Source organism: Laccaria bicolor, genomic scaffold (genome assembly GCF_000143565.1).
Source record: "Laccaria bicolor S238N-H82 LACBIscaffold_6 genomic scaffold, whole genome shotgun sequence".
Taxonomy (NCBI): Eukaryota; Fungi; Basidiomycota; class Agaricomycetes; order Agaricales; family Hydnangiaceae; genus Laccaria; species Laccaria bicolor.
The window spans coordinates 312,596-335,330 of record NW_001889877.1 but is presented as its reverse complement, the minus strand read 5'-3'; the positions used below and the strand labels follow the sequence as shown (position 1 = coordinate 335,330).

General features: G+C 46.4%; 8 protein-coding genes across 8 annotated transcripts; 4 read left to right on the top strand and 4 right to left on the bottom strand.

Moving 5' to 3' along the window:
• Positions 1 to 1,097: 1,097 nt before the first annotated feature.
• Positions 1,098 to 2,181, bottom strand: LACBIDRAFT_324583 (uncharacterized protein; the record flags this gene model as incomplete). Its single annotated transcript, XM_001877994.1, has 6 exons — positions 1,098 to 1,147; positions 1,418 to 1,471; positions 1,494 to 1,617; positions 1,705 to 1,836; positions 1,884 to 1,893; positions 2,093 to 2,181. 6 exons carry the CDS (start codon positions 2,179 to 2,181, stop codon positions 1,098 to 1,100), a joined length of 459 nt encoding a protein of 152 aa, XP_001878029.1.
• Positions 2,182 to 6,643: 4,462 nt separating this feature from the next.
• On the bottom strand, positions 6,644 to 8,881 carry LACBIDRAFT_315434 (uncharacterized protein; the record flags this gene model as incomplete). Its single annotated transcript, XM_001877993.1, has 15 exons — positions 6,644 to 6,713; positions 6,778 to 6,965; positions 7,016 to 7,068; positions 7,119 to 7,248; positions 7,299 to 7,348; positions 7,403 to 7,525; positions 7,586 to 7,652; positions 7,713 to 7,772; positions 7,828 to 7,917; positions 7,971 to 8,055; positions 8,104 to 8,510; positions 8,563 to 8,577; positions 8,636 to 8,674; positions 8,730 to 8,790; positions 8,844 to 8,881. 15 exons carry the CDS (start codon positions 8,879 to 8,881, stop codon positions 6,644 to 6,646), a joined length of 1,476 nt encoding a protein of 491 aa, XP_001878028.1.
• A 572-nt stretch (positions 8,882 to 9,453) lies between these two features.
• LACBIDRAFT_315433 (uncharacterized protein) lies at positions 9,454 to 10,302 on the bottom strand (the record flags this gene model as incomplete). Its single annotated transcript, XM_001877992.1, has 6 exons — positions 9,454 to 9,632; positions 9,697 to 9,737; positions 9,796 to 9,881; positions 9,935 to 10,030; positions 10,093 to 10,209; positions 10,267 to 10,302. The coding sequence occupies 6 exons, from the start codon at positions 10,300 to 10,302 to the stop codon at positions 9,454 to 9,456; spliced, it is 555 nt and encodes a 184-aa protein (XP_001878027.1).
• A 2,818-nt stretch (positions 10,303 to 13,120) lies between these two features.
• LACBIDRAFT_315432 (uncharacterized protein) lies at positions 13,121 to 13,381 on the top strand (the record flags this gene model as incomplete). The annotated part of the gene is made up of 1 exon (XM_001878347.1): positions 13,121 to 13,381. One exon carries the CDS (start codon positions 13,121 to 13,123, stop codon positions 13,379 to 13,381), a length of 261 nt encoding a protein of 86 aa, XP_001878382.1.
• Positions 13,382 to 13,729: 348 nt separating this feature from the next.
• Positions 13,730 to 14,571, bottom strand: LACBIDRAFT_315431 (uncharacterized protein; the record flags this gene model as incomplete). Its single annotated transcript, XM_001877991.1, has 4 exons — positions 13,730 to 14,138; positions 14,193 to 14,296; positions 14,349 to 14,363; positions 14,413 to 14,571. The coding sequence occupies 4 exons, from the start codon at positions 14,569 to 14,571 to the stop codon at positions 13,730 to 13,732; spliced, it is 687 nt and encodes a 228-aa protein (XP_001878026.1).
• Positions 14,572 to 15,341: 770 nt separating this feature from the next.
• LACBIDRAFT_315430 (uncharacterized protein) lies at positions 15,342 to 15,935 on the top strand (the record flags this gene model as incomplete). Its single annotated transcript, XM_001878346.1, has 4 exons — positions 15,342 to 15,459; positions 15,533 to 15,652; positions 15,708 to 15,710; positions 15,769 to 15,935. 4 exons carry the CDS (start codon positions 15,342 to 15,344, stop codon positions 15,933 to 15,935), a joined length of 408 nt encoding a protein of 135 aa, XP_001878381.1.
• A 49-nt stretch (positions 15,936 to 15,984) lies between these two features.
• AGO16204 (argonaute-like protein) lies at positions 15,985 to 19,522 on the top strand (the record flags this gene model as incomplete). The annotated part of the gene is made up of 22 exons (XM_001878345.1): positions 15,985 to 16,091; positions 16,143 to 16,206; positions 16,266 to 16,766; positions 16,824 to 16,979; positions 17,038 to 17,178; positions 17,241 to 17,266; positions 17,319 to 17,452; positions 17,512 to 17,576; positions 17,633 to 17,742; positions 17,799 to 17,814; positions 17,871 to 17,950; positions 18,001 to 18,289; positions 18,347 to 18,437; positions 18,491 to 18,532; positions 18,588 to 18,605; positions 18,659 to 18,728; positions 18,781 to 18,928; positions 18,987 to 18,998; positions 19,055 to 19,068; positions 19,149 to 19,237; positions 19,287 to 19,462; positions 19,520 to 19,522. The coding sequence occupies 22 exons, from the start codon at positions 15,985 to 15,987 to the stop codon at positions 19,520 to 19,522; spliced, it is 2,352 nt and encodes a 783-aa protein (XP_001878380.1).
• A 1,321-nt stretch (positions 19,523 to 20,843) lies between these two features.
• LACBIDRAFT_247779 (uncharacterized protein) lies at positions 20,844 to 22,024 on the top strand (the record flags this gene model as incomplete). Its single annotated transcript, XM_001878344.1, has 3 exons — positions 20,844 to 21,728; positions 21,774 to 21,928; positions 21,988 to 22,024. Coding segments are annotated over 3 exons (1,077 nt in total), but the record flags the coding sequence as incomplete, so codon positions are not given.
• Between the last annotated feature and the right edge of the window lie 711 nt (positions 22,025 to 22,735).

Here is a 22,735-nt window from a genome sequence, read left to right as displayed (position 1 = left end):
TGTTCTGGCTACCTCTCCAGTTAGCGCATATTTTTTTTTTCAGATGCCAAAAATGGCCTCCAGAATAAAAATCTTCTCAAGGCTCCAGCTTTCACTGAAATTAGTCCATACCAAGGGAAGTGTAACACAACTACATAATGTAAAAGAATACACAAATACATTTGAGGTACAATAGATTCTTAGAAAGAACCAAAAAAATGAACCAACCTTCATTCTTTTTGCACTCAACTGTACCTCATTTTTAATCTTATCCTTTTATTTTTTTTGTTTCTTCATGAGAACTCCATTGGAGCATTGAAGTTGAATATCTAGGTTGTCAATGGAGGCCGCTGCTCATCGTCCAGCCTTTGGCCAACTCCTCACAGCAGCAACGAGCAGTGTTATCAACTGTATATACTGTAGTGTAAGAACAAAAGTCGTGTTATTTGCACCATGTTTGCAGAAGAGTGAGATGTTTGTTCCAATCTTGAACAATATGACTAGGCTCGTGACCAGCCATTTCTTCAAACTCCACAAGCTACATTCAGAAACAGCTGGGCCAATGTCAGAAATTCCCCAGGTGCCTGATAAGGCTCTGGCCTTGCAATGTTGATCACCGACATAATCAGGCCTTGCCCAACCCTTGCCAGCCCTTGTCATTTCACAGCAAACCTGACAAGATGATGCTGGGAAAATCTGGGGGGCGGTTGCCTTACAAGGCGACCATATGTCTGATGTAATGATTATTTCCACATTACAAGCTTGATGATCTCTGGTAAGGTGTGATAAGGCAAATTGGGTCTGATAAGATTAGTCCAGCCTTGTAACGTAGGCTCCAATTGCCTCTGCAGCCAACTCAAGGCTATGAACCAATTATTGATTTTTTGTGTGTCTTATAAGGTTACCTGTATCCTTTTGATCATGTTCAGCTTAAAATGATACCAAATTCCATACAGAGAGTAAAGATAATGGTGTTGTAAGGTCGACTAAAATGCTAGATATATGGATGGCCTTGGAAAGTCTCTTATATGCCTTTGTAGTGTAGTGGTATGTTGCAACTACAAATTTGTAGTCTTCATGTGAGGATTGCATGAGCTCTGAGGTTTTTAGTTCAATCCTTACTTGTTGCATTTTAATTTGCCATGTAACATTGTTAAGTCTAGACTGACTATTTATAATTTGGATAACCTTATCAGGTGATCTTATTAAGTTAACCCAAAACTGAATAAAATAACTGCAACATTGTAAGCCATTATTAGGTTAGGGGTGCCTTGAGTGCCTAATAACCCTTATTAGGCCCCAGGGAAATTTCCGACAAAATGAACACCTTTTGGCAGGGTCACGCTTTTGTGACATGGGACTTAGTGAAATATCATGCACATGGTTCACACTCTATACTGTACAACCACAATGACAGCACGACTCAACCAATACTCACCCCTTCCTTGTATTCTCACACGAATTGGGATCATGTGAACTGATTTCAGGTTTTCTGCAATGTGTCGTAAGCGCACTCAAAGCATGTGCATTCTTCATGTGAAAGAGTCCTGGATTCCCTGCACTCCTGAACATCGCATCCCTTCCACTTTCCTCACCACTTTGGATTGGTTCGAGAGCACATAGTTGAGTGATGGACAGCTGGTCACCAGAAAAAAGATGAACATGCTCCGCAGCTTCGCAGATGGGTGTCATTCTGTGCCTGCCTTGTAGATGTGATGTACTTACCTTCATCCAGTAATTGAGATGCTCCTGGGCAATGTCTACTTCATCAAAAGTATTTGTGTGACCTATAATACTCATTGCAGTTGAACTTGAAGAAAGAGTAGCAAAGTTGTTGGAGTTGTCAGACAAACGTCGCTATAGCCGCAGTCCTCAATCCTTGCAAGGTGTCAAAAAAAATCTACTTTTTCCAATCTACTGTAATCACATTATTTGAATTAAATAATCTATCTAAAGGTGTAGCCAGAAAAACTTTTTTTTGTGATGTTTCAGACTGGTGTTTTGAGGTGGGTGAATGTTTGTGGAAATTTCTCTAAGTCAGTGTCACATGCAGGGGTCCCTGCCAAACTGTGTTCGTTTGTCCCAGTCGTTTTGAGGTGTTCTTATTTTTCACAGTCTGCCTGATGTTTGTCCCCACAACAAAGCCACAACAAGTGGCAAACACCTCAGAATGACTGGCTGGCGAGTCGGCAGGGTGGCCATGTTTGTAGCTGCTACCAGATAAAATAAAATAAAAAGAGGGAAAAAGCGAACAAAAGAGAATATTTCTTATCTTATCTTATCTTTCATACATGAGCTGCAAGCTACAGACCCATTTTTCCATCTCCACCTGCATCTGGGCCATCAGTTTTCTTCTGACAGGGCCTTGTAGGTTGCCAGCTATCTCTTCTATCACAATCTACTCTGTTGCAGTCATCATATGGCTTTTTGCAGCATCTCTTCACCCTACTGCCCTTGACGTACAGCATTTCCAGCATTTTCTTTCTGCTCTGATTTTCTTTAGAGGTAATTGGGGTGCTGAAATTGCTAGGACATCTTGTGCAGGCCTTTTAATGGTTAAAAAAATGGTAATTTATGATGGGCTAGCAGCAATATTTTCAAGAACTTGGCTTAGAGGAATCAATATTTTGCCTGCTGGGGGTGTACATGTATGTCAGGTACTTTCACTTTGATTTTGGTCTATTTTTGCTTAAGCAGGATTTTTTATCTTTGCACCTATAACATGTTCTGGTTTTGTCTATGAGATTGCGATGTGATAATTTATGATGGTTTTCATTGTGTGTGAGAGCTATAAATTTTTGTAAGTCAGAGACTGCAAAAATATCATTTTCATTTCCCTTTGCATGATTACCATTCCATGCAATTTTTTCCAGTCAGGATCTTGATTAAATGCTGGTTGCTCACTCATGCATAAGCTTTGTAAACTATCAGATTAATCAGAACCCCCATCTACCAGATAATTATACAGCCATCCAAGCAAGAAAAAATACAAGAAAGCACCAGCTATATTGAAAGGAGAGTAGTATATCCAAAATTCAGCAATTCAGAATTTTGATTTCAACTGATTTACCAGTTTAAACAGTAGAATGAATAGAAATTTGGTAATAACTAATATTTGTGTAATAATCTCAACAAGCTTTAGACCCGTGCCTACGGCACGGCACTCGCTAACGCTCGGCCGTTCCTCCAGCACTGGTCACAGCTTGCCGGGGGCACGCCCCCTGGACCCCCTGGTACACATGTTTAATCCTAGTTCTGGTACACATGTTCAATTCTGGCTCTTCTTACATCTCAATCAAAATAAAGTGACATTTATCAGTACTTTTACCATTTACATCAATCTAATAATACCTCTGGATAGACTACATTTTGTGTTACAGTTTGTTGTGAACCATCTTTGAAGAGAACTTTGATACGGTTGCTTGATGTGCAACGTGAAAGAGCCACATAAAGTTGTCCATGTGTAAATACTGGGGTCCAAACATCCAGTCCTAAATGTTTCACTGACTGTCCCTGAGATTTGTTGATTGTCATGCAAAAGGCCAGGCGAACAGGAAATTGCCTTCTGCATAACTGGAATGGAAGTTCACCATTTGAAGGCTCAAATCTTATGCAGGGAATGAATGCTGTGTGTCCTGCAAATTCTCCTCCCAGAATGCGTACTTCTAAAACTCGGGAAGAGGCATGGGTGAAGATTGCCCGGGTTCCATTGCATTGTCCATTTGCTGGATCAATATTTCGAAGGATCATTACTGGTGCACCTATCTTGAGTTTCAATTTTGCTAGAGGCATTCCACTAAGGTTGATGGAATTGAGGTATTCTACTGGGTATTCAAATTCACCATCCACACCTCCTTCTCTCATAATAGAGTCTGCTGAGTGAAATGTAAATTCATTTCCATGCATGTGTAATGCCTGTAAATGAGCAGGTAAGTGTGGATACTGAATACCATTTTGGTTAGGATGCCCCATATTCTGGAAAAAAGCTTGTTAGACAGATGGAAAATAGCCTAATGGTTTTTCTTACCACATCTACCATAGCAGCAGGTGGAAATAGAGGTGGAGGGGCAGCAAGGGGGGCAGCATGAGCCTAAAAGATATATTAAATATTAGAAAAAGAGATATAACTCTGCAGCCTACCTGATTTTGCAAATTACCCACTTGTGCAGCCATCCCAGGAGTAAGGTGAAGAATTTGACCATTATATAGAACCTCAACAAATGGATCATCACCTACAGGACCTTGAGGAATTTGAAGAGGAGCAACAGGGGGTGGAATAGGGAAAGTAAGAATAAAAGGTACACCACCACCAACAGCAGGATTTTGAGGTGTTCTCCTATGCTCAGGACTTTCCAACATCCTTTCTTGACGCTCTCTTGCCCTCTCAATATTTCTATGCCTTTGTGGAGTATTAGGAGGAGAATCCCTAGGGAATAAATGATAGTTAAGTAATAAAGGCAGGGAGCAAAAGAAATATCCTACATCAAGACCAAAAGGACAACTGAAGCATATATTCTGATTACCAAAAAAAAGAGAAAAAGATCCACATATTGAAGCAACTAACCAATCAGCAAAACCTTGTGAAATCCTATCATCAAAAGTGATCAGAAGCAATCCAAGTGGACAAAATGTCAATTGAAGGTGTCTAAAAATAGTTGAAGGCTTTCCATAATGATCAAAATGTTATCCAGAAACTTACAAAATAATGTATCAGAGTTCGTGGTGGTTTGTGGAACAGTGAGGCAGGAGCAGCCTGAAGCCGTGTTGAGAAGTCTCGTGAGGGTGTGAAGTGCTTAGTAAGATAAAGCTGAATTTGTCAGCCATCAATCCTTTGTGTTTTCATGTATAGATGTGTTTTCGACTTTATGTGGTGTAAAAATATGGTGGAAGGCTGCAGAGAGGGCAGAAGTATGGTTTTCAAAGGAAGCCAGTTGCTGTCACATAAGCAGAAACATAGCCACCTGCTATAACATAAGCACAAGCCACTTGCTATAACATAAGCACATAGCCACCTGCTATTACATAATAGCAGCTACAAACATGGGCAGTCTGCCGGCAAGTCTACAATATGTGCAGCACCTGCAAATGTCTTTGGCCGATGACTAAGTGCACAGCCACCCAAAAGTTGACTGATGGTGGATGAGAGCCATTTGTCGCTAGCTTGAGACAATATGGCACCCAATTAATTATTTTTGTGAACCACAGGTGTATATAAAGCTATTTAAACAAGAACAGTCTTGAAGCTTCAGGAAGGGACAGTAAAAAGCATTGTTCTTTCAAACTCTGGGCTGGCTTACATAAGTTGATCAGTTGATGTCAAAGTCTGAGGTTCATCCATGCATTCTTGAGGGGGATATGCACAGCCAAAATGCCTTTAAATGGCCATTATAGTGCAAGAGAGTTCTTGGTCTTTGTCTTCAAGAGAAAAGCTGCACTCCTGCTCTCGAAAATGCAGCAGGATATGATTGACATGTATTATGTAAGCTAATTAGTCGCGTCAAAACACGCAATTTGCAAACCAGATTTAAGCTGATTCCAGCCTCCTTTGACCTCAATTTTTTGACCAAATGTGTTTTTAGTATCAAACCCAGGTTTTGGATAGATTTTCGCCTGCTATAGTAGCCGCTGACTGTCTCAAGTGTGTCTATAGTGTGTCTATTCACCCCCACCCCCATGCCCTTACCAAATAAATTTCTATCCAAAACCTGAGGAGATGTCCTAGAATCTTATTTGTGTCACAACTTTAGCCATAGAGAGGATGTTATGGATGGAATCCTGCATTACCTGTTTTTGGTGCCTATTAGTGGGAGCATAAATAAATACAAACACAGATTTTGATTGCGGGTGTTGCGCCTCTCCACAATATGACCTCCAGAAAGTCCTACTGTCATGTGACCCCTAATGGGTCATCAGCACTAACAGGTCAACAAGCTATAGCACCACAACAATCCATGCTATGCATTTGAAATTTTGAACAGAGTTTGACAATGTACATGCAGCTGTGTGTGGAGATTTATTGGATAGAACATTGAGCATGAGCTGAGATATAAGGGAGATAAGATGGTCACATTGTTATTTTGCCAAGTTTGCCCATCAAAGCAAGTCTATCTAATTGATGACCATTTCTCTCCACAGTGCTAGCCTCTATTGACACAAATATTTTTGAGAGTTTACAGTGGATGTATTGGTAACTCACACACAAAATTTTAAATCAGATAAGGAGAATATGGGATGTCTAAGAATATTTTACAGTTGGCTTATGAGGGCTGACCAATTCAGGGCAAATGGGTCAAGGCATTTTAACACTACCCAAAAGCATCCCTCCTAAATAAAACTTACAGATACAATATGTATATGTTTCCTCCTACTCACTCGCAAAATTTTATGTGCTCCCAATGAGAGGGAGGCGTGCAATCTACAATTTAAGTTAAAGTGACCCAGTAATGGTCACATGACAGTATTATTTGTGCCATGTTTGCGGAAGATTGACATGTTTGGTTTGCTTAGAAATATGAAGCTGGGAGACCTAGCTAAAGCGAAGTGATCAAGGCAGATAACCACCTCACAAGCCTGAGCCTCTTGGATAGCGACAACCCCCGCCCATAACCGCAATAAGCAAAAGAAACTTCCCGATTACCCTCATCGTCCTCTTTAAGTCCCCTGTTTATTGCCTATTAACTATGTAGTGGTTCCAATTGACTTTGCGAAGCCACGCCCAAAAGGTCACTGCCGCTCTACGAAATCCATTTCAGTCAATCAAAATAGGCGTTCCAGTCAAATAGAACAAAAAAAGCTCACCCAGGGAATATATTCGTAATTTTCCCTTCGCCCCCAACGCGATACCACGAATTACACTGCGGGAAGACGGATCGGGATAGTCTGGCTTGGATCTTATCGTTGTAGGCGTCCGTAGCGTCGACTTTGACCTCGAGAGACGTGACTGTTTGGGTGAGGATGGGTTTGATGAGTTGGGTGATGTATTTCGCCTGGTTGATGAGGTAGGTCTCAATAAATCAAACAATGGGTCTTAGCACACCTGGATTTCGCTGGTGTAGATAACCGACGCGTGTCCCGTTGCGGTATTGGGGCCTGCGAGATGGGTATTAGACATGGTTATAGGATAATCTGCGCTAACGCACCCAATATCGTGAAGAAATTAGGGAAGCCAGGTATAGATGTCCCAAGGTACGCTTTCGCTCCCTTTTCTGCCTCGTAGTACTCTCTTATTGTTGTTCCTTTATTTCCTCGGACAGGGATTGGGTATTGGTCCTATGAAGATATCAAACGATGAAACGTGAAACGAAGAGTATGGTGCTTACCGTGGCGAAACCGGTGGCGAAAATCAACACGTCAAAAGGAATCGTTTCACCTAAATAGAAAGGAATCAACTAATCAAAATCGGTTAAAATATGAGGGTAAATGCCTTTCTTTGTTATGATACCGCCCTCCGTAACGGCTTCTATCCCGTCCCAATTTAGCGCTAAATTAGGCCGGCGCAAAGCTGCCAAATAATTCGCGTCATATAAAACGCGTTTACATCCCATAGCTATTGATTAGCGTACAGGCCAGTCAGACATCGGAAACGATACGGAATATCGGAGCGCACGATATGTAGGAATCAGATCCTTGACATCCTTTGCAGGCGCATTTTTCTTGATGTAGTTCGTAGAGTACTAGTGCCGGAGCGGTTATTAATCACCCCTGTAAAAACACAGAAAAGCCGTTGAACGGACCTTCATAACGAGTTTGCGCAAGAACGCAATCCGGAACACGGCCATATATAAAGCCTCCATCTAGACAAGGTTCATTGAACCCCGAGATTTTGAACAACCCGAGCAGGTGGCATACCTCCACGAACACCATCCAACGCCAAAATCGCATCAAGAAAGGAATTTTCTGCGTGAGCCACCTTCGAAGCGGTGAATATTCGGTGCGGGGCTGACGTTCATTCAAATCAGACCTCGGAAATACGAAAAGACTACTGTACTCACGTAAGGCATCAGCCAATTAGGCGTCCGGCAAAATTGTATCACTTGTACGGCAGGATCTTGACTGATAATTGGTACGAATTGTGTACTGCCATCGCGCGTAAGAATTTATTAGAGCGTGTTCGCAGGGACTTACGCAGAAGCTCCATTTCCAATGACAGCCACCCTCTTCCCAGACAACTTGACAGTCTCATTCCATCTCGCGGAATGGAACATCTCCCCTTTAAACTCTCCCACACCCCGAATGCTCGCATACTTCGGCACCTCCAGTATCCCAACCGCGGAAATAAGGATATTCGCAGTGACCGTCTTCACTTCCCCTGTGATCGTGTTCCGAGTAAGTATACGGTACACTTGCGCTGCGGAATCCCATTCTGCCGAGATGACTGCGTGGTTGAAGGCGATGTGTGGGTAGAGCTCGTACTTCCGGGCGAGGCCGATCCAGTATGCGTGAATGGCGGGTTGGAGGCCGTGTGTATGCGTCCAATCGTGCAAGTCGGTAGAGAGGGAGTATAAAGGCATGGCGACATCTGATGCGCATCCCTGTATGTGTTTAAGTCAAAAGGACGCGGAGGGGAGAGAGGGTGGGGCGCACAGGGTAAGTGTTATCCTGTGTATGCGCGTTAGAATGGACTAGGGTCACACTTGAAGGAGGGATCCTGGCGTACCCTCCATGTTCCGCCTACTTCTGACGCTTTCTCGTATATCTAGAAAAGTTATCAGCTCTAGGGGTTATATCCCGAAAAAGGCCGCAGAGCGTACAGTAAAGTTGTCATAGCCCAGTCGCCTCTTCAAAGCTATTGCCAGGGCCAACCCGCCAGCACTGTTCAATTAGTTGAATGCGAAAAGATGTCAACTTGTAAGTCAATAACTCACCCAGCACCAATCACAGCAACGTTCGGACTTGACGGCATAGATCTATACCTTTGTTCACGAAGACGATCCTGCGATGTCCTGGGCGACTTTTCCAGGTGAAACCATAGCAAGTTTACAGTAAGCCGCGTTAAGTAGAATTAGCTGACAGGTCAAAAGGACAAAGATGATCGACGATCACGACGATTTGATGCATGTTGAGACTTGGAAGCTGGGAACCTTCGGTTACGGGATACCCTGATATCAGATGCCTCAACGACGCGCGTTGAGCAACGCGACACCAAGACTTGCTTGAAATTTTGGGTAGGGATAACCGTGTTTCCGAATTGGAAGTGTGAAGAATTTCAAATTCATAAATCCGAGTACTTACAAATCTGCTTGACCTCGAGCTATTAGAGCTATTCCTGGAAGACAGCAGAAGACAAGAATCGTGATCGTCGGTGGAGGTCATCACTAAAGACAATATAACGCTTTTCAGCAACCTCTGCGCGCTTGAAAATCTCCTTCAACCAACTTCTGTTCCCTGATGGACTCTAAAAAAAGTAAGATTTCGTCGAATTTAGCCTTTCTACTTATCATTGAATCCATCAAGTTATTACTGCACTATAACATCTCATCCCACTTCGACATCCCCAACCTTGACCGTCACCTTGATAGGGAACGGCGAGATACCCGCCGCGTTGGTGATTAACGGCACAGCGGACCGACCACGCTCAGACGATGTGTGACTCAGCATGGTGTGTATCGTGTTCGTGAGTGACGAGGCTAGCGTTGCGTTAAATGCTTGACAATCTGGAATGAGGGGGGTGGTGAAACGTGAGATACGGTGTACGCGAGAATGTGATAGCGGACATACCTCGATCGCTCTTTGGTTGTCGCAATTCTGCGTTGATCACCCTGTGGATTTCGACTTAGACGAGAGGTGGCATTGGCAGTAAGAGGGAGATATACCCACCACTGCTCCCATGGGACATCCTCCTCGCCCATATATACTTGAAACCAGGACTTTTTGGGTCGTTTTTCCGAGAACGTGACGATGATCTACAGGCATCAGAAACCAATTAGTAAATGATTTAGCACCCGATAAACCGCACCTGTCCTCTCTTATTCACACCACCCTCTATCCCCTTCCAAAAAGTATCCACTTTCTCGCTAACAAGCTGTTCCATCTCAGGATCGGAAACGCCTGGCTAGTCAAAACCATCAATATCATCGTCACGCGTACTCACCATCGAAATCCAGATAGACATACCATCGTCACATCAAGAACCTCAAAAGTTCTCGGCCTCACTGTCCCAAACAGCCGGTGAAATAGAATAGAGTGTAGGACACCATGGAGGACGTCCTTGGTTGTCAGACGATCAAGAATCTATGCTTGAAAAGTAACATGTGAGAGCTGCGCGTGTGATAAGATTTGATGGTGTACAAGATCTATGGTTATTGTTGGATATCCAGTGCTCATTATGGTCGTTGAAGTCGACGCAAACGATCAAGGCGAGCAGGTCAAGTGGTGGGTCAGAGGCGAAGGAGAGGATGTAAACCCTAACCCTCGGTCCGCCACGGAAAGTTCGAAGCTGGGTTCATCCTATATATAGGGTGACGACTTTTGAATTCCCCATTCATCCTTTCCTTCCTCCCCCCACCATTTCGCTCATGCCCGACCACAAGGTCGCACTCAGAACTAACAATCATCAGGTTATCGTTGGGCTATCGTCCATTGACTTCTAGAATCGGACTTCTCAAGCAAGATATTTATATGCGACATAGTAATGGATTGACGCGAATGCAATGCATGATACTCAAGCTCAAGGACGCGAATGTATGCTTGTCAGACTTGGTCTCTTTGTATCCTGACTCCTCCCACTTTCCTTCCAGGGTTTTAACGTTCCAATCTCTCCTTAAGAGCCCTCAAAAGTGAATGTATGCGTTGTTTTTGGCGCTTACAATGTACGTGATCCTTTTAGCAACCTTTCTTGAATTTGAACAAGAATGTGACGTAGGTCTCCGAGATGTTGCCAGCGCACTCAAGAGACGTCCTCGAACCCGGATGAACTTCGAGAAGGTAAATAGAACGCCCACCCCCTCTTGCTGAAGTCCTGAATACCTCGGGAAGCTCAGATAGATTCGGAGCTCGAGAGGGAGGACAGAAATGGCCTGCTCCTCGTTCATACCCATATTCGACTTCTGAAGAAGTCGTCCAACACAATATCCCGTTCCTCCACTTCACTTGGATTCTCAAAGGAGCTCGAAACTTCGAAGATGGGCAAGATTCGCGGACTACTTTTCCATTAACGCCATACACCGCTTTCGACAAAGGACCGTGCCCGCCAAGATAAGCATTCCGTACATTGAAAAGCCGAAGAGACGGTCTCCCTCTTGGGCAGCATACCAAGAGGTGTTTTCGGACACAAATGAAGCGGAAGCTTTGCGAAATGACGATAAGTCCCGCTCTGTGCAGGGAGAACGGGGAGAGAAGTTCAGCGAGAGTTGCATCGATACCTGAGTCCAGTCTTGCTAGAACAAGGGCACGTCTTCGCCCTAGGCCTCACACACACACACACATCATTCCCGATGGGGGGGGAGGGGTTAGCCTAGTAGAGCAATCTCTTCGGACACAGGACCCTCGACGTGCCCATCCCAGTTTTGATATCCACCCCTCTGCCCTTCCTTATCCATGTTCCTCACGTGTGGACATGATTATGAACGTCACACCTGCCAGGAAGGAACATCCGAGGTTAACGTGATGGGTTTTCTCTGGCCAATGGTTCGGTTGATGTCTTCGAGGAGATGCAACACCCCTACACCATTTCTCCTTCGCCAAGTTCTCGTCTAAATGGTCGGGCCTCTTATACAACGGGCGCATCAGACGTCGCATAACGCCGCACTCGCGTTATGGCTACGGCGCTATGGCCCAGCCTCTCTTGTCCTCGAGCTGTTGAAAAAAGGTGACATGTTCTCAACCACGCCTCTGTCCATGGGCATCTTTAACCTGAAGGCAGGAGTGAGGGCGGGCAGGATAAACGGGCCCCGCTCATGTTGAGAACTAGGAGATCACTGGGAGGCTCTTTCTACTTTGCCTTGCAGGAAAATGTTTACTAGATACACTCCCGGTTGACCGGTCAAGACTCTCACAATGCGTTTAGCAGACATCGTTCCGCGAGATGTTAACCTCCAGGTGGCCAGGTATCTCAAGCATATCAAATCGTCATGGGTGCGGTTTGGGACAATAATACCATTTCCCCGGTGTCGTGACGTCGACGTTTCATGGTCCTCCTACCTGCACACGTTTGTTCATCACTCCCTTTTCAACCGTCTACGCCTTCGAGAACAACATCTACACTCCTCCTTGAGACGTTCAACACTTACACTTGAGATTCCTGGAGTGACTAGAGCCCCTTGTTTCACAGGGATCAATGCATATGTTGACCGTTTGCATCATCCTTGAGACTTAGTAGAAGCTACTTAAAGTCTGGGAAGCTGTCTTGGAAGATTGACTGGTCAGAGAGTGTGCTCGAACGGTCCATCTCAACGACCAAGGTTCACATGATCGTCACCTCTGCGTACACCGTGTTCCTTCGCCACTCTATCCAAATGGCTGTTCGCGTCTATGTCTTTCCCACCCGTCACTTCCACCTCGACGAGCCGTTACTGCACGAGATGATTTCCCCTCCTTCACTCACCAGCGACTTCCAATGGTGCCCTCGAGATTCCTGCACGTTATCATGACAAACTATCAGGGATCCCTCCCAAGTTTGTGATGTCGTTCACGCTCCTTCCGTTCTCCTGCATTTGAGCCGCCGCATTATCCTTTCCGGACTCTCCTTATTCAACATGATAGCCTCTGCCACGCAAATCTCAGGCAGGCGAAGGACGCCTTCTGCCTCGTGTTGTAGTCGCAGACTGTGTCCCGCTCCCTCAACAAGAACATGATAGCTCCCTCCTCACCCCACGGATGCCACCCGTTAACATATTCGTGCTAAAACTCTCGCGACAAGAACTTGAGAGCAGCAGCATGCCAGCATCGCAGTCTTCCTGTCGATTTGATTAGCAGCACTCAAGAAAGTTTACTTGGAAGGTGGCGAAAACGTTTTCGGAGTTGAGGGAATGGAATGGCTTATGTTGCCCATAGTGAGGAGGTCAGACGGAGGGGAGCAATGTGCTGCTATCTTCGGGGGGAAACTAACCCCCCCTCTTTAACCACCTCTGGGGCGCGAGATATTACGAACTTCCCCGCTTTAGGATATATATTGCCTTCGCCGCCGTTTCTGGATGCTCTCGTCATGAATCAAGGACCGCAGGACTCTGCCATGTACCACGTCCTTCGCTCAGCAACCTTAATGTTTCCTCGCCTTCCCTGTATATCATTACTTGGACAAAGACTACACCGAACGAAGGCAGAACGTCAGTTTTGCCGGCGCGCACTCGTCCCTGTCAAGGCTATTAATCGTCACCTCAAGATTCCTCCCGTGGACCCCTTGCCCTCGCTTTCTCCCGATAAACGGTGTACATACTACTTGATGATGGTGCACTGTTCCAAGTAGAACCTTGAATACATGAAGAGTTGTTGTGCAGCCTGCAACTACCAGATGTGTCCCTACACGAAGTGCTAGCCCTCAGAAGTCGAGCCGAACCCCCTTGCCTTCCTTCCTGCTATCACAGCAAGGCGGATTGAACGCCTTGAAAACACACTCCCGAAGATGCAACAAGGCTTATTCACTCGAAAAGAGCTCGCTTGGGATAGTCGTCTAAAGCAACGCAACTTGAATTCCACCGAGAGTCCGACAACCATCTTTTCAGGTTGAATAGGCCATTCTGACCTATGTACCAAATCTATACAGTTGATAAAATACCAATAAAACTAAGCCCCCGATCCCCGCATGCCATTGTGATTAACTGTGAGACTTCATACCACCGAAAATGGCAAAACTCAGCGCAAGAAAGCTAATGAGTTGTATTGCCCGGTACACCGTCGACTCATTTCGCACCCTGTCCATCTCTCGCTCCCTGTCTTCCAGCCTCCTTCGTTCGCCAGTCAAGACATCGTGGTAGGATGGTGGGGTATACGGTCTCCCTTGCCCTGGAGGCGAGTCTTGTGAGCTCTGCGTCCGACGGTAGGCGCCACCGTAGTCATAGTCCGGAGCTGGTGGAGGCTTCCGTTGTGCAAAACCTCTAGCACGATTTGAGTACTCCCATGCGTAGCTAGCCCTAGGCCCTTTTGATGATGGTGAGCGGGGAGAATAGGGATATGGTGAAGGTGTTGGTGGGGCTCGGTGGAGAAGGCTGCGATCGTACGCACGGCTGAGTGACAGCATGAGGATAATGCTCGAGTAGTATTTGAACAGACCCTCCTACCGTTCTCGATCATTGTTTAGCACAGAATACGCTTCGCTGACAGAGTGAAAGATCTCTCGTGACTTGGGGTCCTTGGAGACATCAGGATGGTGTCTTTTGCTTAGCTGGACGCAGACTAGTTAAATTATAGCAGCCTAGATGGTGTTTGATACTCACTCTATAGAAATGTGACTAGATATTGTTCAGGGATATTTGACAGGTCAAGAAAATGACTAGTTACTTTGATTTGCGCTTTACTGGCACCATGAGGAAGCCCAAGAGTTTTGTAGTGGTCTTCTTGTCTCCATGAAGTTGAAAAAATCTGGCGGAATGGTGGCAATCGTCGTGAGCAAGTGATTGGTCGTGATGCGAAGGAGAGAGATGTGGTGGTCAATGACATCAAGGACTGTTTGACCATGTTTTACTTAGACGCTCATCCTCTATGTCCTTCCTTATGACCAACAGTAAGCGCCTTGTAAGCGCCCTCGCACCCCAGTACAATCTTCGGCTTTAGCCTATTCGAGTTTCTCAAGCCAAACTACTTTTCAAAACGCGAGAGAAGAGGTTCAGAAAATGTGGTGATTGAACTGCTGCATTTTACATGTTTCCTTATCCGATGTTCTTCAGGAAAGTTCCCGCTCGCCCTGCAGCCCGCAGTAGTCACAAGGTGGAAAGAAGCGCTCATCTCACTTGATGGAAGAGTTCGAACATCTACCATGTGCCCATTTTCTGGCTAAAGCGGTGATCTTCTCATACCTGTTGCGGAAAATTTGTCTTCTTGAAGACAGTTTTCACCTTCAAAACAGACGACGATGTGGAGTAGGTTCACACGTCAGTTCTTCATGACGTATCGCTGATCCTTTCAGAGGCTTGAATATTGCAGTTTGCGATGTTCCTGAGAAATCCGCAGCAAGTTTATGCAATGAGGCTGCAAGTGCAGGCAGACTTCCATCATTCATAGCCCAGATAGCGATAGGATCAAGTCATAAGACCACTTATCAGCACCCCATCGCCATCTTTTCTCACAGCGGGAGCTGCACCGCTATCAGTATATAAACCTTTGCTGATATCTTTCCTCCTCCAGCTTGCCACCTTCGTTTGATAACGGTCAGACTCGAGTGCAAGCCTTTCTTTCTTCGACCTCTTTTAGGCTCTTGCTGTTGCTAAACCATGCCACCTCGAATCGCATCTAATCGTGGCGGCCGCGGTGGAGGACGTGGTCCTGCCCGCGGCGGCCCCGGTCGTGGTGTGGGTCGTGGTGGCACGCAAGTTGGCCCTAGCATAGCCGGTACGTCTTTTCTTTATATCAAGATTTTTGCCTTCAAATACATTTTTTCATGTCTACTCGTTTGCTCTCGCAGACTATGTCACCACTGTCGGTGTCAAGAGGCGTGATTACGGAACCGACGGAAGTGCTATACGAATCCGCGTCAACGCGTTTGTAGCAAGCATACCCCAGTCAAAGATTTATCACTACGATGGTGAGCGCATCTAATCCTCAATTGGTTGACTAGTATACATAACATTCTTGAGTAGTTGGTGCGTGACTGACCTTGATACTATGAATTGGTTGATCAAGAAGCAAACTTTAATTTAGTCGTTGATCCGGCAAAACTCCCAGCCCGCTTTAATACGGAACTAGTCAAAATTCTCCAAGCTTCCCAGCCTACCATTTTTACGCCTCTTGTCGTCTATGACGGACGTGCCAACATTTTTGCGCCGCGTAAATTACCCCTGGGAGACACGGATTCTCGTGAGGTTTGACTTTTTTTCTTCCGAAAACCAAACGCGACGCCAATTTTCGTAATAAAACATGCAGTTTCACGTGAGCCTTCCTCAGGCGAACGGAGGCCACAACCCGACGAAGCCACCAAAGGTCTACAAGATCAAGCTTACGCTTGTCGCAGACATCAATCCCGAGTAATTTTTTTATCTCTTGCGGTAGATACACGTCTTAGTACTGATCGCCAGGGTCCTTGAGCGATTCGTCAATGGTCAACAGTCCAACGATAATACCGTTCTCACTGCCATCATGGTCAGTTGCATTCAGCCCTTCGTAGTGTCCTATATCTCCGGCCAACATGATCTGGACAGGCTTTGAACAATGTGATACGTCAAGAACCCAACCTCAACTATCCTTTCAACGTTCGATCCTTTTTCACAGATCGGGAAAAGCGGGATATTGGCGGTGGCATTGAGCTCTGGCGCGGATACTCCCAATCCGTCCGCCCTTCTATCGGACGCTTGCTGGTTAACGTTGACATTGCGACGGGTATGATGTATAAGGAGGGTCCTTTGCTCAACTTATGCATGGACTTCTTGAGGGATCGCGGCCTTCGGAGTAATTCTCCGGACGCGCTTGCACCTCCTGGATTTCCCGATAGTGAACGTATTCGCCTTCAGCGATTCATTACCGGAATGCGCGTCATCGTTGAAACAACGGGGAATAGGAAGCGGGTTATTAGGGGACTCTCCAAGGCCGGTGCTAATCAGCTCAGTTTTACTCTGCGCGACGGCACTGTCATGACGGTTGCCCAGTACTTCCAGCAGCAACTTGGGAGACCTTTGAGGTACCCTGGAGCCGTTTGCGTCGAGGTGCTCCTTTGAAATTATCAGAAATTAACACTCGGCTAATGGTGTGCTGCTTACTAGGTTGGTGCAAGCGCCCTCATTCCACTTGAGGTCTGCAAGGTCCCGAAAGGCCAGATAATGCGCAAGCAGATTCCCCCTTCAAAAACCAAGGACCTCGTCGAATTTTCGACTAAGCGACCTGAAGAGCGCCTTAGAAGTATCATGGAGGGCGTAGATGTTCGCATCACAGTTTCTTGCTCTTTTTATCTTGATTTTCCTGATATCAATCTACTAGATGCTTCAATACGGTCAATCTCAATACATCCGCGACTTCGGGATGACGATTACCACAAACACGGGGCCTCTTGAAGTTTCTGCCAGGGTCTTGAAACCACTCAGCTTGAAGTACGGCGAAGGAAGCAAACAGGCCGTAGTGGTGAGCAGATTTTTGTAGCACCTTACCAGTACGTGGACAACGCTGATCCTTCGACCACCCAGACTCCGAAAGGTGGGGCCTGGAACATGCAAGTTTTTTGAAAATTACATCAGTTTAAACTCTTACTTACCTCGAGACAGGGTTGACAAACGGTTCTATGCGCCAGCAGCCATCAAGGCGTGGGTTATCCTCATCTATGAATCGGAAAGGCGGTTTTCGTCTAGAGACTGCCAAGACATGATCAAAGGCTTTCTTCATGCTTGTGACGACGTTGGTCAGGCTATTCAGTCCTTTCTTTGTGCTTTGTTGACGCTGATATCTTCTCGTTCAAAGGCATTAAAGTGGAAGTGCGCGATCCAATTGTCAAGTATGAGAATGGGCAGGGCAACATTGCAACGGTTTGTGATATTGGCCTTCGGCTGGCCTCGTCACGAAATTTACCAAGCTTGACTAGCATTTTGACAATATTGGCAAACAATGTGTTGCCAAGACAAAATTTCTCCCAACACTGATCGTCGCGGTGCTACCAGACAACGTGGGTGACCTTTATAGCACCATTAAACAGTTCGTCCATCTCGTTTGGTTTCCGACTACTCAATACTAATGTAGGATGTACTTAGCCACGGTGACATCAGGGTAGGCCAAATCCTCTCGCATTCGTTGCGGATCCACTAAAACAGATGGTCGTATAGTTTGGCGTTGCGACGCAGTGCCTCAAGAGCCATAAATGCTCCCGCGCCAAAGAACAGTATTGGAAAAACGTCATGCTTAAGTACGCCTTCTGTTTCATGAAGATATTGAGACTGACAACGGCTTACACAGAGTGAATGTCAAACTGGGCGGAATAAATGTTGTACCATCATCCACCGAGCTCAGTGATCCAGCCAACCCAACCATCGTCATAGGTACGCCCAGCGCAATCATCGCAAGCATATTAACATTCTGTCTCTCAGGCGCTGATACCGCTCATCCGGCGCCTGGTGCACATGACCGCCCATCGTTTACATCCGTCGTCGCTAACGTTGATTCAAACGTCGCAAAATATGTCGCTAGTACTCGAGTTCAGAAGGGCCGCCAGGAGATAATTACTGATCTCAAAGAGATGTGCAAGGTACGTACTAGACAGTGCTCTTTTTTTTGAAAACTAAAGAATGCACTTCCAATGTAGGATGTACTGAAGTTGTACGGGAATTATCAAGAGAAGATGGAAAAGAAGGCCCCGAACGCCTGCAAGCCCAAGCGGCTTATCTTCTATCGAGGTTTGTTTGGCGTTGATCTCACTCAGTTGATTTATGGATATATTTTTGCGCAGATGGCGTTTCCGAGGGCCAATTTGGGCATGTTCTTTCGCAAGGTATCTTCTGCTTAATTTGCTTCCCCAGCCAATCTGACCGTTGTTGGATTCGAAGAGCTTCCTTTAATCCAAGGTTGGTGTTCAACCTTCTGATTGATACCTCCTCAGCGGTATTTTCTTTGACAGAAGCCTGCCGGGAACTGGGAATGTCCCCCAAGATAACATTGATCGTTGTGGGGAAGCGTCATCACATTCGGTAATCTTACCTTCCGCCGTCACATATTTTATCTGAATAATCTTTTTTGTAGTTTATTTCCACAAGAACAAGCGGATCGAAGTGGTAACTGCCCGGCGGGAACCGTCGCTGACCGAGGCATCGCCCACCCAACGGAATTTGATTTTTATCTCCAAAGCCATGGAGGCCTTCTCGGCACCAGTCGTCCTGCCCACTATTCTGTGAGTTACTAAATTAGTGCCCGCTCATTTTCAGTAGTGAATGATACGCGAAAATTAGGTACTTCATGATGTAAGTTTCCGACCTCTCTTGCATTTTTCAGCTGCTCATTTTGTCCACATCTCCAGGAAAATAACTTCAAGTGAGTGAAAGATTTTTTTTCTTCAAAGCGTTTAACCTTCTGATTGCTTCTCGATTTATTTCTTCGCTTCCTTTTGGTAGTTCCAATACTCTCCAAGCCTTTTCGTTTGCACTTTGCCATGTCTACGCACGCGCCACGCGTTCTGTTTCCATTCCTGCTCCAGTGTATTGTGAGTAATTCCCATTTAAGATTTCCTTCCTTCAATCTGACATCTGCAGATGCTGACATCGTCTGCGCACGGGCGAAGAACCACTACGATCCCGAAGGGAACCTTGACTTATCCGAGTCGGCAACAGGGACGGTCGACTCCGACCGCCGCGATGCAACCCTCGAAGCATTCAAGAAAGGCTTCAAGCAGGTTCATCAATATCACCGAATGCGAATGTATTTTTCTGTGAGTTAATGCTCATTCGTATTTACATAGACGCTGATATTTTTCTTTTTTTCCCAGTGAAGCAAATTTCGAAGTTATCCATCCATGACGCCAACGCGACTGACTCTACGATAAATGTACTACTAGCAACCTGACTCAACCTCTCTGATTGAAAGCTCGAAATCCCCCTGTGAAATTTGATAACCCCCATCCACCGAACTTCCTAGTTGTGTATCCTATCCAGTGCGAAACAATAAAGTTTATAAAATCCCTTTCGTGTTGTTTCGTGTCAATGAATTGTCAGAAATCGTTTTGGCACTCGAGACACCGTTCATCATCTAAACAGTTTTTCTGGATGAGTTGCGTTTCACGGGGTTCCAGCATAGGTGTATTCTGGGTGTATCTAGGGTTTATTTATCGTACCTTCCAGGAAGTGAGTGGTGTAAAAACGCTGATTCCTTCATCTTATGTATCTCAACGTTCAAAACGTGATTCGTGAATGCAACGTGAATGTGGCCCGTGGCACATTGACATGACATGCATGACATGTCAATTTGCACCAGTTTGTCACTGGCTTTGGCGATATAACTTGGAACACTTCAGTTACTTACAGGTAAGAATCGTTCTTTCGTTCTCTTGCTTATGATAACTAACACAAGGTATGCAACAGAGTTGGGTCTTGTGCCTTGTGCGCCATCTCCTCGATTGTCAAACTGGCCCGACTGGTAGCTCTTATTTTGCCCGACGCACACGGTGTGTTCTGTTCTGCAGATTATGGCAAGTTTGTGAATCTCAATCAAATTGCAGCAGACGGTCATGTTCCGGCGCTCCTTCAGATTTGGGCACGCTCTCGCGCTTGTCAAACCATCCTCCAAACCCCATCTTAGACGGTTCATTATAGGTGCAACTGGCGCCGTAATACTTGCTTCGTCACTCAAGACCATCCACGGGGACACCCAACCCCTCAATCGACCTCCAAAAGACTTTCACAGCTCGAAGGACGGCAAGCCTCAAGGTCCCACAAAGGATGATCCTTCCGACAGGCTTCGTAAGAGCCTCGACAAACTCGGCAAGGACTTCAGCGACCTCCCAGATGATCCTGGAAGCGACCATGCATTCTCCGCCCTCAAGAAAATTAACGAGGACCTCGAACTACTCGGCAAGGCAGTTGAAGAATTCCAAAAGTCCATAGAGGCCCTTGGAAAGGATACCAACGCACCCCAAACCGACGACGACCAGGTCGTGCATCAAGCACTCACAACACATGCCGCGTCCTTCATACCCGACACACAATCAGGCGTAGCGCGCTTTGACTCTGTCGTCGTTCCCAGGTCTGCACTATCCCCTACCACCACAAACCATATATCATCCAACTAATCTCCCAACCAGCAATGTCCCCTCAGAAGACCACATCTCCTCAACATTCTGCCACCTCCCCACCCACTCCTGGTCCATCTTTGGCGTCTTCGATGGACACAACGGGCCCGCCACCAGCCACTTCCTCAACTCCAACCTCCTCAACGCCATCATCGGCGCCCTTGCCGACCTTTACTCCAAACACGCGCCCATAACGCGAGAGCACACCGAGCTCGCCACGGAACCTGGCTCAGGGAGACCAGAGCCCCCACCTGAGGAGATAGATCGGGCTATCAAGGAGACGTTCTTGCGGGTCGATGACGAGATCGTCAATTGGGCGGTTGAGCGTGCACTGAACCAAACCTCGAAAGAAGCTGCAGTTAATCTGTTGGCTACAGCCCACGCAGGGAGCTGTGCCCTCGTCGGCTTCTACGAGTCAGACACGCGGTTGCTTCGCGTAGCGCTCACGGGGGACTCACGTGCCGTTCTTGGTCGAAAAAAGGTCTCGAAGAAGGGGAAGGAAACGTACGAAGTGCACGTACTCTCTCAAGACCAGAACGCACACAACCCAGCTGAGGAAACCCGCATGTCCGCCCTTCATCCGGGTGAGAAGATCATGGACAACGGACGCGTTCTTGGCTGGGGGATGTCCCGTGCTTTTGGCGACGCCGCGTATAAATGGAGCCGCGAGATCCAACAACGGCTTGCTGAGGAGTTTTTGGGGGATAGGGTACGTGAGAACGTCAAGACGCCTCCGTATTTCACTGCTGAGCCGGAGATAACGACGACGGAGGTACAGCCGGGGGATTTTGTGGTTCTTGCCACTGATGGACTGTGGGATTGTTTGACGAATGAGGAGGTGGTGGGGTTGGTGGGCGTTTGGTTGGATAGACAGAAGGTGTCAAGTGCACAGAAGAGTGGTAATGAGAAGGTGTGGGAGAGGGAAGAGCTGCCTGTGAAGCTGGAAGAGGACAAGACGGTCATGTACCGGTGGTGGCGCGCCAAGAAGAGGTTCATCGACGTTGATAATAATGTTGCTGTGCACCTGGTGAGGAACGCACTTGGGGGTGCGGATAGGGATTTGACGACTGCTCTGCTTTACTTGGAGCCCCCTCGTTCACGGAGATATAGGTGTGTGTTATGTGCTTCATGGATTGTATACAACGCTGATGAGAGATATGTTCTGTAAGGGACGATATTAGCGTGCAAGTCGTGCTGTTTCAATGATTTCGCTCTCTTTGATGTCTAGATGTTAAGGATACATCGATACCCTTGAGACGATTCTCTAGGATTCATTATACATGCGGATCTCACGTTATAGAGGACGTAGAGATTGGTGAATATTGCGTATTACCCTTCTTTTGTACCGCACATCCACCAACCTCGGTTCTATAGCGGGCCATGACTGTCTCTGGTCCCCTGCAAATACTTATTACCCGATGGTTTGAATGAAGATGGAAGCACTGGAAGCGAAAATTACAGAAGCTGGCAATTGAACCTAAAGTAACACACAGGAGTTCGTTCCTCATGTTCCTACAAGCATCTGAGCTAGGAATAACTGGCTCCCCCCTCATCTGAGTTGTGACTTACTCCCCATTGTTATCTTGGTTCAGCCTGGACAGAAATATGTCTGAAAGTCGCGCGTTCCGGATAGCCTCCCTCCTCCCATTCGCGGCGCGAGCGCAAGCCCCCAACTTCGATTCCGATCCGTCGTCATTCAGAATCTCGAAGAGGGCTCGTCATGATCGTCTCCTGAGTCACAGCTGGCGGCATTGATGTTGGTGTCGGACTAAGGGGAGTGCGTTGAGCGAAACGAAACCTTGTAGCTCTCTGTGTGGCAGGTGTCAAGGCCTGTAAGAAAGATTCGTCAGGTCATGTTGACATTAGGTTCTGCCAATGAAGGATGGGCCATACCAGTATTGATTTCCTGCCAACATC